Source organism: Ananas comosus, linkage group 13 (genome assembly GCF_001540865.1).
Source record: "Ananas comosus cultivar F153 linkage group 13, ASM154086v1, whole genome shotgun sequence".
NCBI classification, from domain to species: Eukaryota; Viridiplantae; Streptophyta; class Magnoliopsida; order Poales; family Bromeliaceae; genus Ananas; species Ananas comosus.
The window spans coordinates 2,916,356-2,933,978 of record NC_033633.1 but is presented as its reverse complement, the minus strand read 5'-3'; the positions used below and the strand labels follow the sequence as shown (position 1 = coordinate 2,933,978).

Here is a 17,623-nt window from a genome sequence, read left to right as displayed (position 1 = left end):
CCCGAGTGGAATGGGAATCTTCCAATCATCTCTTTTTTCAATCCGGCCTAGGAGGCCGGATTGAAAGGTGAATCCGGACGGAATGGATATTTATTCGGATTAAATTTATTTTTTAACTTTTTTAATTAAAATATGAGTTAAAATTTTAAAATTAAATATATAATTTTAAATTTTAATTTAAACTTAAATTAAAAATTAAAATTTAATCAAGTATTTTGAATCTAACTTATGAATTTGAATTTAAATTAAATTTTAATTTATATAAAATGTTATTCAAATTTTATTTCAAACTTAAATTAAATTTATGTATTCAAATTAAAATTTAAATTGTAATTTTAAATTTGAATTTGAATAAATCAAAATTTAGTTTCATATTTTAAATTATCCACTCAACTTCAAAGTTTAATTTTTTTTAAAAAAAATAGATTTAAAATTTTGACATTATTTCAAAATTTTGATGTAAATTTTTAATATTTAATTTTTAATTTGAATTTAAATTAATATATTATAAAGATAATGTTAGTATATTAATTTGATTACGTTTTTTATATCCACCTGAACCAAACACCGACAATGGGAATGATTTATTCCGATTCCGATTCAGGTGATGAACCAAACAGAATTAGGTAATGAGTCATTCCGATTCCGATTCCAGCTTATTTTGATTCCGATTCCAATTTCGATTCCGACTTCGAACCAAACGCGCCCTAAGTTTATTCAAGGCCTTTCGAATTTTAGTAATTTAAAAAATAACCGATAGACAAAAAGTTGGTTGTAAATGTAGCATTAGTGCACTACCAAAAGAAATAACAAAGTTAAAATGTATCTTACTCCCCGAACTTTAGCTTATTTCAAATTGAGACATGAATTTTTTTTGGATTAATTTCATACATGTCCGTCCAAATATAGTGAATTATAAATATATTCTTATAAAGTTTAACTTTCATATGTTATCCCTGCAACAGTTCTGATATTTTCAAGTATGTCCCTGCCGTTAGAATCCGTTAGAAAAAATTAGTTAACCATAGGTAAAATACTTAACCCTAATTAGTTAATGAGATGAATTGATATTTTTATTCCTCTTCAATTAAAACAAGTGGTATTTTTGGAGGGATATATTTGTGATGATACAAATGACATTTCACTTATAAAATGAATAGTACTTTAACAGTAACAAACCATAGGACATATTTTGAAAATATTGGGATTTTTGTAGAGATAACATATAAAAATTGAACTTTATATAAATATATTTGAAATTTATTATATTTACAGGGACTTATATGAAATTAACCCCTTTTTTTTTACTTGGTTTACACATCTATACTTACTCAAAGTCTCATTTAAGCTTTTCTTCTTGGTAATTTTTGAAATTCTATTAAAATCTAAAAGCTAATAAAATGCAAAATCAAGAAAAGCACATTTGCAGCTTCACATTGATCAGCATCCTTTAATTATAATAAATAAAAGGAAAATTTTCAAATACTACCCCTGTGATTTCATACTGTCTCACTTTAGTACCATATAGTTTGAAGTGTATCAATTTAGTGTCATGTAGTTTTATTTTTATTTTTTTATTATCGATTTCAGTAATTTTTTTCGTTAAATTAGTGACGAAGTTAAAACTAAATGTTACTAAAGTGAATATTCAATAAACCTAGGTGGGGTATCTGAAATTTTTTATATATAATTTAATAAAATATTAACGGAAAAGCTGATAAAAAGATAAAAATAAAACCACAGGACACTAACTTGATACACTTTAAACCATAGGGTACGAAAGTGAGAAAATGCGAAACCACAAGGGTGGTATTTGAAGTTTACTCTAAATAAAAACAAAGCAAAAACAAAGCTGATAAAATAGTAAACTACAAGTTAGATAACTGAATAATATTAAAATATATTAAAATTTGGGTTAACTTTATACAGCTCCCTGTAAGCATATCGAATAGCAAATATATTCCTACAGAGTTTAATTTTTCATATTTATTCTCGCAAAAGTATAATGATATTCATATTTGCTCTTCTGGTTTGTTACTATTATAGCACTGTTTATTTTTTAACAGAAGTTAAGTAAATGACATTTTTACCATCACAAATATATCCCTCCAAAAGCTTTAACTATTAGAATTATACAGAAATGTCCTCCCAAAAATTTTCAACGGACATATTTTTTCTTTCTATGATCACAAATAATATAAAAAAGATAAAAAAGTCAATTTATCTTATTCACTAACCATGGTTAGATATTTTACCTATGGTTAATTATGTTTTTTTAACGGATTCTAACAGCAAGACTATATCTGAAAATATTAGGACTTTTGCAGGAACAAATATAAAAAGTTAAACATTATAGGGATATATTTGTTATTCGATATTCTTACGGGGAGCTATATAAAATTAACTTAAAATTTAAACAAAAAGTTCATCATACAAAGTCAACGACCCTTTGTTCCTTTAAAATTATACTCATTTACCGGCTTATCAAGAGAAAATTCAAATAAAATAATAAATTCTAAAATTGCTAAGGAGGTGATTTAAATTAAACTTTCAGTAAGCAGAGAAAGTGTAAATCAAATGACTTGTAGAAAAAAGTTTAGGAGTCAATTTCAAAACAGGCTAAAGTTTAGGACTTGTCTTTACATTTTAAACAAAATAAAATTCAATCGCTCGCTTAAACTCTATTCTTCTTCTTCAATTATGTTTCGTAAGGATTCAAATGATATAAATTTATATTTTTATCCTATCAAAATTTTAAGTTGATACATTTAATTTACCGCCGGTAGGTTTCGTCGTTATCTTATCTATTTCTTATAATTTATATGAAAAAAGCTTTTCAATATAATAGAAATATATTAAAATATTATTTTTTTTTATCAACAAGTAAAAGAAAAAATTTTATCATTTTACCCTCTCCGTTAACGCCGCGATTCTTTGAAAATATTTCTAAAATCTTAGAGGTCCAAAATATTAATTTTTAAAAGTCAGGAAGAAAAAATAAAAAAATAGGTATTCATAGAAGGATTTTTTGTATTTTAAGCTAATAACTAAAACAGTATAGAAATTAATATGCAAAATTTTATGAAACATTTAACAGGGTAATTTGGTCATTTCACCTTGTCCTTTAATGCCGTGATTCTTTGAAAATATTTTTAAAATTTTAAAAGGTAAAAATATAAATTTTTGAAAGTCAAAACAAAAAAAATAGAAAAAAAAAAGATATTTATCGGTTTTAATTAATACGCAATTTTTTCACTTTGTAGGTATACATATGCAATTAACCCAAAATAAATAAATAAATAAATAAATAAATAAATAAAAATCTCGTTCGCTTAAACCCTACTCCGAGCATCCTCCTCTTCTCCCCCAACACCATCGCGTAGTAGAGATGCTCCCCTTTTTCCCCTCGCTCCCCAACCATGGCGGCAACGACCCACCTCTCCAACAGGTCAATTTCTCTCTATTTCCCCTCTAGTTTTGGATCAGATCCTCTTCTGTGTTGCAAAGTTGTGATCTTTGTTGCTGTTGTTTTTGTTGTTGTTGTTGTTGTTGTTGTTGTTGTGGAAGCAGGGGATGATGATTCCGCACTTGCCCAATAGCCCAAACCCCCAATTCCCAGCTCCAATGATGGGGAATTTGAGTAACCCAAACGCCCATCTGAGCAATTTGGGTGGGAACGCCATGGGCATGCCCAATCAGCAGCAAATCTTTCAGAATAGCCCTAACATGCCGCCGATGGCGCAGAATAATCAGATGGGTATTGGTGTTCTCCCCCCAAATGGGAGCTTTGGGTTGAACCAAGTCATGGCTCTGCAGCTTCTGGGGCAAGCTGCTGGTTTGCAGCAGAGCTTGCCGCAGTTTCAGAATCAGTTGCAAAATCTAAACTTTCTCTCGTCGGTGCAGTTGGGCGGCCAATTTTTGGCGAATAATCTTGCTCAGAGCATGAACCAATTCGCGGCCGGTGCGAACGGGCAGTTGGGTGTGAACATCCCGGTGCTTTTTAGTGGCACAACCGCCCCGAATTCGGGCTCTTTTGGTAATTCTAATGGTATGAGTCCCAATTTTGGGGATGCGGTGGCATGTGTCGACGCTGTGAATCATGAGGTGAATAATGGGCAGTTAGCTTCCAATCATGAGATGGGTAGTAGAAATCACAACTTTCGTGGAATTGCTCCAAACTCTGGGTTCGGCAGCAACCCCAATATGGCTATGTCCAGTTCGAATGCGAACTTTCGTAATGCAGCGTCTAACGGTGTGAACTGCCATGCGATGGGTCAGGGTGTTAAACACGGAACACCTATGGCTGCGACGAAATTTCGACCGCCTTTCTCCCGCAGCCTATCGCAAAGTGATGGTAATAATATGGTAGGTGCATTTTATTTGTTTTTAATCAGCTATGTTCATATTCTCGTCTCATTTATACATGTTTCATACCACGGTTGTTTGCATAGGGATTATCATATATGTATATTTTTTGTGTTGGAAATGCAGAGGTTTCTTTTTTGAGTAGATATGACAGTTTACATTGCAAGGGATCTTTTGGGTGCTTCGTGGTGAAGTAGACGTTTTGTTTTGTCACATTTTATGATTTTGATGTTACGTATCATAATTTTTTATTCAACTATGCACTATGGTATTGATCTGTTCTATGGTAAATACTATGGTTCTTATTTTAAGTATCTCAACAAGTTTCTTCCTTTGATATGCTAGTCCATACAAATAAACAGTCGCTATCGTACACACTTAAATTTTAGCATCGTGCAATCAGTTTTTTTGCTGTTTTTGCAATAATATGGAATGTGACCACCATTATAAAAGTTTTGTAAGCCTATGCAGCAGTGATTTGTAAAGTTACGAGTTTAGGCAGTGAAACTTGTCTACTCCCTTCGCTTGGATGACCGTGCTTCTAATATTCAGTAGGGAAATAATCCATAGAATTACTTCCAACAATATTAACTATTATTATGACTCAACACTCAAGCTTACTGGAAGTTGATCTCAAACTTGACTAAGAACTCTTTTTAAGTGGTGAGAGAGAATTTTTATGGTGGCAAAGCAGGTGGAAAATTTGAGAGGTATGCTTTGGCTTCATCTGCTAATTTTGTTTTCATTGTATTGTGAAAGGGAAATTAATTTTGGAAGATTTTGAACTCTTTTGAGTTTTTAAAAATACTAGTAATTGGCTAACTTCGATTAGCATGCTGACTGGCTCTAGTGCTCACTCCTAAGCTTGTACCCAAACCAACATTGTGGAACCAAACCACAAAAGATTGTTTTTAATTATCTGTTCCGTACAAGCCTACTAGGCTATGCTAGCAAATGTCCTAGAAGTAATCTCTCTATCTCTCTCTCTTTTCATTCAGCTCTTAATTTTTTTTGGATTCCAATTACAGGTCAACTGTGGTGAAGCTAATGGTTCTGGAGTCTCAAATTTAAGAAATGAATATTCTACAAGAAAAAACTTCAGAACAAATCCAAAAGGACATGAAATAGGAGGGATATCAAATGTTAGGCATGTTTATCTCTTGCTCATCTTTCACGCTTTTAGGCTTTTACTTTATTTCACTTTGCGACCACGACCTTGAAGTTCAAGTTTATATTTGCAGGACTCAAAAACCTCAATTTCATCATGCGACCAATGGGAAGTGGAACGCAAAGCCATATAATAGAACTGGTGGAAGAGGTCATCTTTTTGAATATATAATTTATTTGAATACACATTGAAATTAGAGGGTAATACTTGAGAGTTTCAGTTCATGATCACCTATAACCTTTCTATATTCTTATTGGAGTTCTTGGATGCGTGCTCCTGTAATATTGTGTAAAAAGCCTAAATTGATAGAAAAAAAATAGCATGCAGTGTTTTAAATAGTGGCCGCTACGCTACCGCTACGACATAACGTTTAGAGCGGGATTTAGTGGAGTGGGTATAAAGCAACACCTGAGCAGGCGCTATTAGGCGGTGTTGAAGCAGGTGCTATGGGCTCAAAAGCTTGAAAATTGCAAACTGGTTAAAATGTCTTATCTGATCAGGTTTTGAAGGTAAATAGATGATTAAAAACTTGTAAATGGACTATAGATTTTCTAGCTTTTTGCCTTTTTGGTTTGCTAAATCATAATATTTTGAAGTTAGCCTTCTAGATATTGATATTAAATATGTATAGGCTTGCAAAACTAGAAAAAGATAATGATTGGTTGTTTTTTCCTTCAAAATCATTAGTATTTTCTATAAGAAATATAGGCATATTAAGTAACTTTTTGTGAAATTCGCTATGGGTTGTTAGTGCCCACTATGGCGCCTGCTATCTGCTTTCCGCTATGAGGCACTCGAAATGCTATATATTCGTTATTTGCTATTTACAACCTTGATAGAGTGCATTGATCAAAGTTGTCCATTCTACCTTTATTGCTTGCTTAATATGAAATGACTGAGCTGTTGGGCTTGTGGTTACGGTAGTCAACAAAGATGCTGATTTGACAAATATTAGTAATGTTTTTGAGCATAAATAGCGGACTATAATTACCCACATAGTATAGCAAAAACAGTTGTTTGTTTCACATAGTGCATGAACAATATGCTGTATCTTTCTATGCAATTATAAATTTGGCCCTTTCTAAACTCAGATGTCGTATAATCTCAGTGTAGAGATTAAGTACTACCAACTGGATGACTAGAAATTTAGTCTATATCTCGTTTGAGTTCCTTTTTATTGAATAAAAGGCGGTTAATGAAATTGTTAAGCAATCTTAGTTTTTGTATCTATTTGTCAAATATCTAGTTCCTGCAGACATGATACACTTCATTTAGAGCCTGTTTAGTATGGTTAAAGTGTAATTTAGTTAGAAGATAAGTTTTAGTGATTTTGACCACTCTCTATGTGTTTGTTTGCCTGTAGTTGTTGCCTCCCTTTTTGTTTTGACAAATACATACAAATAAAGCTCTTCTTATTGTATTGATAAAAGGACAATAGCAAACAGTTATTGTCTGGGAATATTAATACATGTGCATCGAGCATGCCCTTATTTTCAACCACAATTAACAGAAATTTCCATATTGTAACCTCAACTGACAAGATCAGAAGACATAGAATGTTTTATTCTTCAGTTTTCAAGAATGTTATGGTTTTTAAATGTCACATTTCTATTGTTTATTGTTGTCTAAGACATTTGAGAAGCACATCTGTTGAACTAATGTTATATTTGTTTCTAGCTAAATGCAAATATGCATTGGCTTTTGTTTTCTTAACGTTGTGGTTATTTTGTCTTTTATTTTGTTTCTAGCTCTTCGCTTAAATGTAATATAGAAAGGGAAATCCAGCATATTGTTTATTATTGTTGATTAGCTGAATGATCTGACTGAATCAGTTGTAGATGTTACTCATTCTCTATTTGACATAATGGATATTAATTTTTGGCTTTCTATTGTTTCATATGACTTTAATCAGGTCATAACAATGGGAGAGAAGGAAAATCTAACTTTCCAAGTGGCGGCAGTTCAGCTTCTACAGAGCGACGAAGGTATTGATTTATTGCATTTGATGGAAAAAGGCCCTAAACATGCATGTTGATTCAACAAGGGAAAGAGTCATCATCGTGCTTTGGTTCTAAGAGTGACTTGAATTTATTCACAATATTAAGGATATTCGACCCACCGATCTTCATAGATCAAACTAGTTATATATCTAGCTAAATAGCAATAAAATCTTTCCGGATCTTAATAGTCCACTTTTCCTTTATGAATTTTCATCGAGCGCCCGCCCTCTGTATAATGAACCATCTGCTTGATATTATATGTTGTGTGACAAATCTCTGAGTTCATATCTGCTTTTATACTTATGCTAGCAGTTGGTGGCATTGTTTTCATGAGTACTGTTTTGGGCCTTATGCAGTAAGTAGAGCCATAGTTGTTGGACCATTTAGTGATAACTAGTGCGGCATGGACATTATCTTTTGTGATTGTTACCTATGAGTTTAACTTTGTCCAACTGCAATGTCTTCATGATCTTTCTTTTTTCAGAATAATTTATTTGACCTACAAGGTGATCTATCATAGCTGAAGAATCCAAAAAGACAGTGTTATGGACCGCACCCATCCAGTGCTTTAGTAGTAAACGAGCTGTTTTCTTATGATAAATTCAATTTTCTCTTTTCAGTTTTGGGAACAAAAAGAAAAAAGAGGAAGAAGCAAATGTCAACATTTATTGAATTGGCTGTCCGAGGATAATGTTTCTCAGTTATTTTCTGGGAGCTAGTAAATTATAAATCATTTACATTACACATGAAATTATGCAGCAAGTTCGTTTAGTTTAATATTAGCGCGTGAACCTTGCATGCTAGTGCAGTTATCTGAAGTATTAACATCTCTGTCTTCTTGAAGGTTTGTTCCTATTATCTATAGCGAACATGAAATCAAACAGTGGATTGAAGCACGCAAGAAGAACTTTCCGACTTGTGCCAACATTGAGAAAAAGGTCAATCATCAGTTCTTGTAATATATTTGTGGCCCATTCAATAATTTCTGAATAACTTCATGATGCAGAAGTTGGCTTTGAATGGGACAAATGGTGAGGATGCCGAAGAGAATACCAAATTATGTCGTCAGGTAAACCGATTGGTTTGGTTTTTCTCGTGTGTGTGTGTGTGTATTCATAGCATGTGGAATTATTTATTTACACATACATTTGTGTGGGATCCAAATTTTTTTGTGTCCTGAAACTTTCTTAAAAAAATACACCTTGTATTTACATAGGCACCCATTTTTATTTTTTTAATCTTTTATATATATATATATATTTTTTTTGTGATAGTAAATCCACTTCTCTCCTTGATTTGGATGATTTTCCCATCTCAAGATATATATATATATATATTGAGTCTGGCTACTATACTATTGGTAGCACGGAGGGCTCTGTGCTACTAAGTTGTTTTCGATGATGCCGCTTCCAAATCGACGATCGGCTCCGTTAGACTTGATCTACACTATTGAAAGTATTTGGAAAACTAAATTTCAGATTTTTTGGACATCATTTGACCAGTGATCAAAAGATCTCAAAATTGACAATTTTAATGGCCGATGTGGTGTGTTTGTGAGTTTAACGGTGACAAACAATCCAAATGCGATGAAAATTTTATAGAAAATTCTTTTCACTATTTAGAGTAAGATCAGTATATCTGATCTTGAATTTAAATCTTTTATCATCATTTTTTATGAGATTTTTATTTTCAACCGTTCAATTTTAGACTACTTGTTTGATAGGTAAATGATATCGAAAAATTATGAAATTTAGTTTCTAAATACTTTTAATAGTGTAGATCAAGTCTAACGGAGCCGATCGTCGATTTGGAAGCCGCATCATCGAAAACAACTTGGTAGCACGGAGCCCTCCGTGCTACCGATGGTATAGTAGTCTAGTTCTATAGGTATATAGAGCAGGGAGGCCGTATGTGAATATTAAGATTTTGTTTTGGAGTTATATATGTAAATATATAATTTTTGCATGGACATGTATGCAAAAGCCCCTTAAAAGCACTGTAATTTCTCGAGTCATCTTCCATTACTATTCTTTTTAAGTGACTCGCTGTAATTGTTTACAGCAACTCAAAGAAGTTTTAGTCAAGCAGGCGGAATTGGGCTTCGAAGCTCCTGAGATTCCACCTGGATATCTTTCCGAACCTGAGGGTCAGCTCAATGGAAAACCGAACGAGAGGAAAACTCTGAATAGGTCCGATGGAAGCTTGAACAGATACAATAACAAGAGGGGCAAATATAATCAACGAGATAGGCGCGGTAAAAAGCCGAAACTAAAGAAAGAACCTACAACACCAGCTCCAGTTGCGAGAGAACCAACCCTTTTGCGGAAGCTTCTAAACACCGAAATCAAAGGAGACAAAAGCCGGCTTTTGCAAGCATTCAGATTCGTGCTTCTGAATTCCTTCTTCGAGAGCTGGCCCGAGAAGCCATTGGAGTTTCCATCCATCACAGTACAAGATACTATATACGCAAGTACAGCCGTTTTAGGAGCAAACCCATCTCCGAACGATATGGGTGTTTCTAATTTTCGCAAAACCGATGATCAAAAAGACTTGCATGTAGTTGTAGAACAAAATGAAGGTGGTGATTATAGTACCAATGATACTGACATGTACTGTGATTTTGCGGGTAAGGAGAATTTAAAAGATTCGAATGTAGTTGATGAAGCTGAGAGTAGTTCAGGTGAGGATGAGAGTGATAGTGTTAGTGATGATACTGAGCAGTTAGAGGACTCAGAGGAAGGAGAAATCACCGAGTAAAAGAGATTTTGCATCCAATCTATTTTTCCCTGTGTATGTGTTATCTGTGATTTGAGACTACAGATTATGATTCCACTTGAATTCTAACTATTGTTGTTGAATGCATTGAGAGAGGAGGAAGCTGTCTTTTCTGTTATGATTGGGCTTATTTGATTAGAAATTTTTTGCCCACTTGGTTAGCTCAGGGTTTGGAAACCTGCTTCTTTTCTAGAGCTTCTGCAGAAGTGCTTTTGTGACTTTTTGAGTTGGAACTTATTGGTGCATCTTACGACTTGAGCTGTATAAAGAAACTATAATTATTTTCGTGGTTCAAATTGGAGTTCTTTTATTCCTTTGGTGGTTAAGATTTAAGAAGTGTTTTACCGTCTAAGTACTCAACTATTCATAAATCAAAATCCATTAAACAAACAATTCCAAATAATTTCTTTCTTAGAACCCTAAGCCACGGTTTCATCCTCGACGGAGGATAGAGAGAGAGAGAGAGAGAGAGAGAGAGAGTGGGGGAGAGGATGGTGGAGACGAAGAGCATTCCGATCCTCCTCCTGGGCTGCGGCGGCGTCGGCCGCCACCTCCTCCGCCACATCCTCTCGTGCCGATCACTCCACTCCCAAATGGTAATGGCGCTACAACCCCACTTCCCCTCCCCCTTTTCCATTCCACTGTGATCATCATCCCATTCTCCACCGTCCTAGGGTTTGGTCCTGCGAGTCGTCGGCGTCGCCGATAGCCGCTCCCTGCTGGCCGTGAGCGACGCCGCGGCGGCGGCGGCGGCGGCGACGGCGTCCATGGACGACGCCTTCTTGGCCGAGCTGTGCCGCTCAAAGTCCTCCGGATCGCCTCTCTCCTCCCTTGTTCGTCTAGGTAGGTGTTTGTTCTATTAAGGCCGCTGTTTGGATGTTGTTGGATGCCGAAATAAGATATCCAATGATAATATATTTGGTGTGAAGATTTTCTTGTGTGATCGGAAGCTAGGAGCTTGATGTTTGCTCTTTGAAAGGTTTTGACATCTATGGTTTAGTAAGATAGTGTATTTCACCTGCAAGGTGAACTTATCTTAGGATATATTGCACATTTTGGTCCTCACACTATGAGGTGGGTGACATTTTGATTCTCAAACTTTAATTTGTTTTAATTTCTAACTCGAACTTTTAGAATTGTTGCAATCAAGTCCTAAAATCTAATTTAGTTGACTAAATATTGATATATCGCTAGCGTAGAAATGATATAGCAGTGTTGTGATTGATATGAACCTTTAATAATTAAGATGCTACTTTACTTTTACATCTACGATGTGTCAATATTTAATCAACTAAATTAGGTTGGGGACTTGATTGCAACAATCTGAAAGTTCAAACCAGAAATCGCAACTAATTAAAGTTTGCGGACTAAAATGTCACCCGCCTCATAGTTTGAGGACCAAATGTGCAATTTACCTCTTTTCTTATTTCGAAAAAAATGACTTGAAGGCCGAATATCTTATCCATTCTATATATTTGATCCAGCTCATCTACTAAATACTGCATGCTTCTTGAGTAAATTGAAGGGATATATGCTGATGAATAAGATATTCATCCATCCAAACAGGGCCATTTTCACTGTGGTTTATTGCATTTTCACTTTGCTGCTTGTGAGTCAAAAAGTTGCACTAAACTATCCCTTGGTTTTGTTTTTGCTTCACTGTAAAGACCTATCATTAAAGAGGGTACCACTGTATGCTTTGTATGCTTTTTTTTAAAAAATTACTTTACTATCTATTGACGGTAAGTTTTTTTGGTGAAACAAAAATAAAAAACACAGGATAACTAAGTGCAGCTTTTTGAAGCACATGATGACAAAGTGAAAATGCACTAAAAGACATGGGGAGCAAATTGAAGGTTGCCGTTAAATGTATCATCTTTTAAATCCTTAGGCCTGTTTGTATTTCCCTTGTATTTATATATGACATTTTTTTTATTGAATAAACTTGTAGTATGCATAGCATATTCGCGAGTGAAGTCATCTTCTCGGGATAAGATAAGTTGTCTTGAATCTATTCTACCTAATCATAGATGCCAAGACATTCTAAGGAACCGGATAATCTTGATAATGCATAGCTATCATTGTATAACTTGTTCTGAGGCCCAAGCAAAGCCTCTAAGTCAAAGTAGTTTTTGTGCAATGAAAATGATTAGCTAATGTCTGGAATGACATTTTCTTTGCCTGTTTCTTGAGGCGTCAGAATTCTGAATAAATGAAGCTAGTTTAGCAGAGTTGCAATCACAATGAGGATCGATTGCGTCTATAGGACAGAACATGCATATAACAGTAGAACAGAGCACTGAGGCAGGCATTTGAGGGATAGACTATTATATTAGTTAGCCAACAATTCTAATTCTATATGAATCCTTGCTCTTAGGAAATCCTAATAAAAATGACCGCTCTGAAAAATGCTAGAAATATATCAGACTGTATAAGTATCGTGGTTACCATGAAGTTTCTGAACCTGACTGCAGTTTAGCTTTTCTGTGCGGCTTTTCTTCTTCAATAATTATTACTTGGTTTTGTAATCAGATGAAAATTTAATGCTGGAAATCGGTTAAAAGGATATTGTATTGTTGGTATATGATTTTAACCCTCACAGGAGTTTGTTAACTTGATTCCAGGAGGGTGCCAACTATTTACGGATTCTGAAGCCAAGGGAAAGATCATTGATGTTGCTCGCCTTCTCAGCACATCCACGGGTTTGTAGAGAATCCAAACTCCTATCATTTTTATGGCTGCCGAAATCAGGAATGGGCTGCTAGCTAAGCTTTAAACATATGTGATTGATTATGGAGATGATAGTTGAGTCTGCTGATATTTTCAAATATCAGCATTTTTAAGTGTTTTGCATTTGCTAACAATGTCTCACCCCTCTCTTTCTTCCTCTAACAGGTTTGGCAGTAGTTGATTGTTCTGCCAGTTCAGAGATCGTTGATACACTAAAAGAGGTTATGAGTCTTGGTTGTTGTGTTGTACTAGCGAACAAGAAGCCACTTACATGTGCAATTGTAATGCTGTCTCTAACTCAACTCTTTTATAACCTCTTATTATTATATATCGCGTGCAAGAATATTTCTTGTAAACTTATAATCGGAATGCATACCTTATCACCTTATATGCTGCTGGTGATGTTCCTAAGAGCTGATTTTTTGCCATACAGGAAGATTTTGAAAAGCTAGTCTTTCATTTCCGGCGCATTCGGTTCGAATCAACTGTATGTACATATTGTTCAGCAATGTTGTTCATTTCCTTATGATAAGTCATAATTTTAACATGGTTTCCTAGGAAGTTATGCAAATGTTAGTCGTTTTTCGTCTCTTCTCTCTTATATCTTTTATCTTGTTGTTTGAGTATCAAACATTGTGATTTTTGGTTAATTCCAAGTCAGGCAGTAGCCGTGGCTCCTGTATTTCAAGCCAAAATTTTAAGATGAAATAGAATGACAAAACTTCGACAAAGGGTAGAATTTGTCAATAGATCTTATTTCTTGGTTACGGAGGTCTCTTAATTGATTTCTGGTTGATGCCTTATTTTGAGTGATTGCTAATTTCAGCGAATTTAACCTTTCCTTAATGAGTATACCTACATCCGCTGCTTAGAATGCTGTGGTTTTGTATGATATGAGAAATTTACAATTTGACAAGTAATAAATTTGCAATTTCAAATTAATGGGAAAGAGAGTTTTACCTCCATGATTAGCGTTTAGTTATCTTTTTCCTTTTTAACACTTCAGTTATTGTTGTCTTTTCTTTCTGATGATATAGTATTCCATCAATGAATGTCTATTCTGCAAAGTTTCTTACATTAAAATCCTTTCTCTTCCAGGTCGGAGCCGGTCTTCCAGTAATAGCTTCTGTAACCCGTATTATTGCATCAGGAGACCCCATTAGTCGTATTATGGGGAGTTTGAGTGGTATGTAATGTAGAAACTACAGTTGCAACAAAGACTTTCACTAGTTGATTTCTAATATTTGCTTCGCTGATCAATGGTCATAGGTACACTTGGTTATGTCATGAGCGAATTAGAGGATGGAAAGCCATTCAGCCAAGTTGTTAAAGCAGCTAAATCTCTTGGATTTACAGAACCAGGTCTTATATTATTGTTGCTAATCTACTCATTAGAATTACTGTTTCAAATGTTGGTAGAGTTTTTATTGATGGGTGAATTTAAAACTTAATAGAAATATGTAATATTATTCTGTGAAAGTCTATGATGCCACTCTGCATCTTTGTAGCATTAAATTGTTTATCTGCATTATTGTTTTGCTTGATTTCTCACCTTCACATTTCTTTCCTCTTGTTTTAATGCGAAGTTTAATTATGCAAGATTTTATCCCATGTCTTCAGACACCTTATATGACTGCATCACGTTGCTGATCGCAAGTTCCGTTTGTTACTTGACAGCAATGTACCTTTACTGAATAATCATAAGCCGCTGATCTAGTACGGTTAGGTCATTGTGGCATAGAGTGCTTTGATGACTTGGGTGTTTCCTTTTCAATCAGTAATAAAGTTTTGGGGTTGTAGGATAGCTGCTCTTTCTTTGGTATTGAATTTCTTTTTCCTTGCACAAATAGGGGTTTGACATGGATTACAGTGAGACCCATTAGAATTTAAAACAAATCCTAATAGGGACAAAGTGCTCTTTTTCCCTTTTTTCCCCCCTTCTTGTGTAGCAAAATGCACTTTGAGATTTTAGGACTACTTTTCCATTTTTGCAGATCCACGCGATGACCTCAGTGGGATGGATGTTGCTAGAAAGGTTTGCAAACTCATCATTGTCAACATCTTGTATTATCTGTAAATATATATCATCATTTTTACTTCTCCTGAGAATTCTAAATGTGTTCTCTTGCTGAATGTAATTGTGATGCACAAAAAACAATTTTTTTTTAGTTACTTTCTGTGTCTACTAATCCAACTTAATTCTAGCATAATGAATTTCATGTTTTTATATGCTGTATGGATTATTTGTCTTTAGTAGCCTAGGTGTATTTCACTCAAGGTTGGTCAAAAGCCTTTTAATTGCCAGGAAGCATGGCCATAGTTTTTTACCGCAACACGAGTAGCTTTTGCAAACATTGGTGATTTAAACAATAGATCTCATGGTTTGCTTTGGAACAGGGATTAATCCTTGCTAGACTTCTTGGTTGGAAGATGAGCCTGAATGATATAAAGGTCTATGCTCTAAGCCTTTTCCTAGTTTCATTTTTTTTAAAAAATTTTTGTGATTCCATGGAAATAAATATAACTTTAGTTTCCTTTCTTTATGCACCCTGAGTTTCACGGATCAACTCAGCTTTGTAAATGATGGCTATAAGAACGGCAATATTACCTATTATTTTATCTCAAGTGTTCTAATTTCAGTATCGTTTGTTTTTCAGGTCGAGAGTTTGTACCCTAGTGAATTTGGACCAGGTTCAATGACCACAGAGGTCTTTCTAGGAAGTGCCATTTCACAGCTTGATAAAAGTATCGAGGAACGTGTTACAGCTGCCTCTTCAAAAGGAAATGTTCTTCGCTATGTTTGCGTTATTGAGAACTCAAGGTATTTTTTTATTATATTTGACCATAAGTTGTAATAGGAAAGTAGCATGGATCATTCTACTACAATCGTCCTTGTCGTCAGATATAATACCTGACAATTAGTTCTGTTCCTAGGATGGTGTTTTATCCCATCTTTTTTGTTGTTTTCGCTATTTACTTCGGAAAACTTTATTATGTGAAACTTGATTTCGTTATCTGTTGCTCTAACGGTTCTTTTTCCAGGTGTCAGGTAGGTCTCCAAGAGATTCCGAAAGATTCTCCACTGGGGAGATTAAGAGGAAGTGACAATGTGGTATGCCCTTAACCTTTTTGTGTTGGTTCTTTCTTGGCAAAGTTTCACCAATGCTCACATAAACTCTAAAAGTTCAAAATATCACAAGCACCCTTGTTTCCTTGTATTGGTGGTAGGTAGTACGGTTACGGGGATGCAGTACGCTAATCTCTACGTATTAGACCTTTGCACACTATTTTCGGTTCACCACTTTTGGCTATCCAGATCGGGAACGCACCACAATTTGGAATGTGATATCCGGATTGTGGTTCCAGGTTGTTTTGGGGGACCAATACTGGCATTTCATTATGTAACTTTCACATTTTGAATATTAAGCTAGCAGGAAATGTTTGCTGCAATCTTAAATCTTGCCCCCTTAGTGATTTTTTTTTTCCCCATTCTGTGCTGCCGTATATATTGGTTTTTGAACATTGATAACCCTAATAATTTAGTCAGTGGTCCGCCGAGCTAAAAATGCCTAATTACGCTGCATTTGTAATCATACTGGCAGGTGGAGATATGCAGTCACTGTTACGCCAACTCGCCTCTGGTGATTCAGGGTGCAGGAGCCGGTAATGACACTACTGCTGCGGGAGTCCTTGCAGATATAATCGACCTGCAAGATCTTTTCAAGTAAAATCTTCCGACTCGCAAGGATATGTAGGGCAGCAGATGCAACAAAAAGCAATGGACGGTGGCAATCGCATAGTTGGTTAGGTTATCGGATAGTGGGTCTCAGGTGTCGGATGTTACCTTTGACATCTGGAGCGCCGATGAGAGAGGCGAAGAGATCAATCAAGGATTTCTCGGAAAAGAGACTTGCGGAGGATTGCTTTATTTTGATATCGAGATTACTTGCGCAGTTCCAGCATTAAGTTACAGGTTTTCTAGTTCTGATCAGAAGTTTGGACAAGTGTTTTCACTAAAATGTTGCAAATGTTGAGTAAAGTTCAGAAATCCACTTCATGTTTTCGTCATGTGTGGCACCTCAATATCCTTTTTTAAGGATATGTTACAGCTATCCTTTTTTAAGGACTTGTTCTTATATAGAAAACTAAATAAATGGCTGTGCTACACTTGTCTAAGCACATGATTGTAAAGTGCAATAGAGCCGACCATAGAGTGGCTTTTTGAAATTTTTGCTAATTATTTTTATTTATCTTTTCATTTTTTTAAGGAGACTTTGTTTTTAGGAGATAAAGTTTGGGCTTCTGCATCCATAGCTTAATGATTAATGATTAAATACCCTAAAGCACAAGATGTTGTGTAATGATTCAACTCGCTAGTAATAATAATTTATTGGGACTAAACCATCGATCCAAGCTTAGTTATTATTATTAGGGTTCTTGAATTTTATATAACTAATCATAATCTATTTCTCTTCAGTTATGAGAGCACTGGGGAGTATTAAAGACTCTTTCATTGAGATCCTGATGTCCTTGTCGAAATCTGATCACTTACATAGATCAACATACTGAGCGGTGAGATTCTAGA

At 34.9% G+C, this 17,623-nt stretch overlaps 2 protein-coding genes across 2 annotated transcripts; both read left to right on the top strand.

Annotated features, from left to right (window-relative positions):
• LOC109719177 lies at window positions 3,317-10,450 on the top strand. Its single transcript, XM_020245719.1, has 8 exons — window positions 3,317-3,448; window positions 3,571-4,365; window positions 5,394-5,512; window positions 5,607-5,683; window positions 7,446-7,518; window positions 8,378-8,471; window positions 8,540-8,602; window positions 9,595-10,450. Exons 1-8 carry the CDS (start codon window positions 3,389-3,391, stop codon window positions 10,288-10,290), a joined length of 1,977 nt encoding a protein of 658 aa, XP_020101308.1. The 5' UTR covers window positions 3,317-3,388; the 3' UTR covers window positions 10,291-10,450.
• On the top strand, window positions 10,670-17,305 carry LOC109719178 (bifunctional aspartokinase/homoserine dehydrogenase 1). The gene is made up of 12 exons (XM_020245720.1): window positions 10,670-10,904; window positions 10,983-11,151; window positions 12,933-13,010; window positions 13,204-13,319; window positions 13,472-13,525; window positions 14,137-14,224; window positions 14,308-14,400; window positions 15,033-15,073; window positions 15,436-15,489; window positions 15,696-15,859; window positions 16,081-16,150; window positions 16,641-17,305. The coding sequence occupies exons 1-12, from the start codon at window positions 10,800-10,802 to the stop codon at window positions 16,764-16,766; spliced, it is 1,158 nt and encodes a 385-aa protein (XP_020101309.1). The 5' UTR covers window positions 10,670-10,799; the 3' UTR covers window positions 16,767-17,305.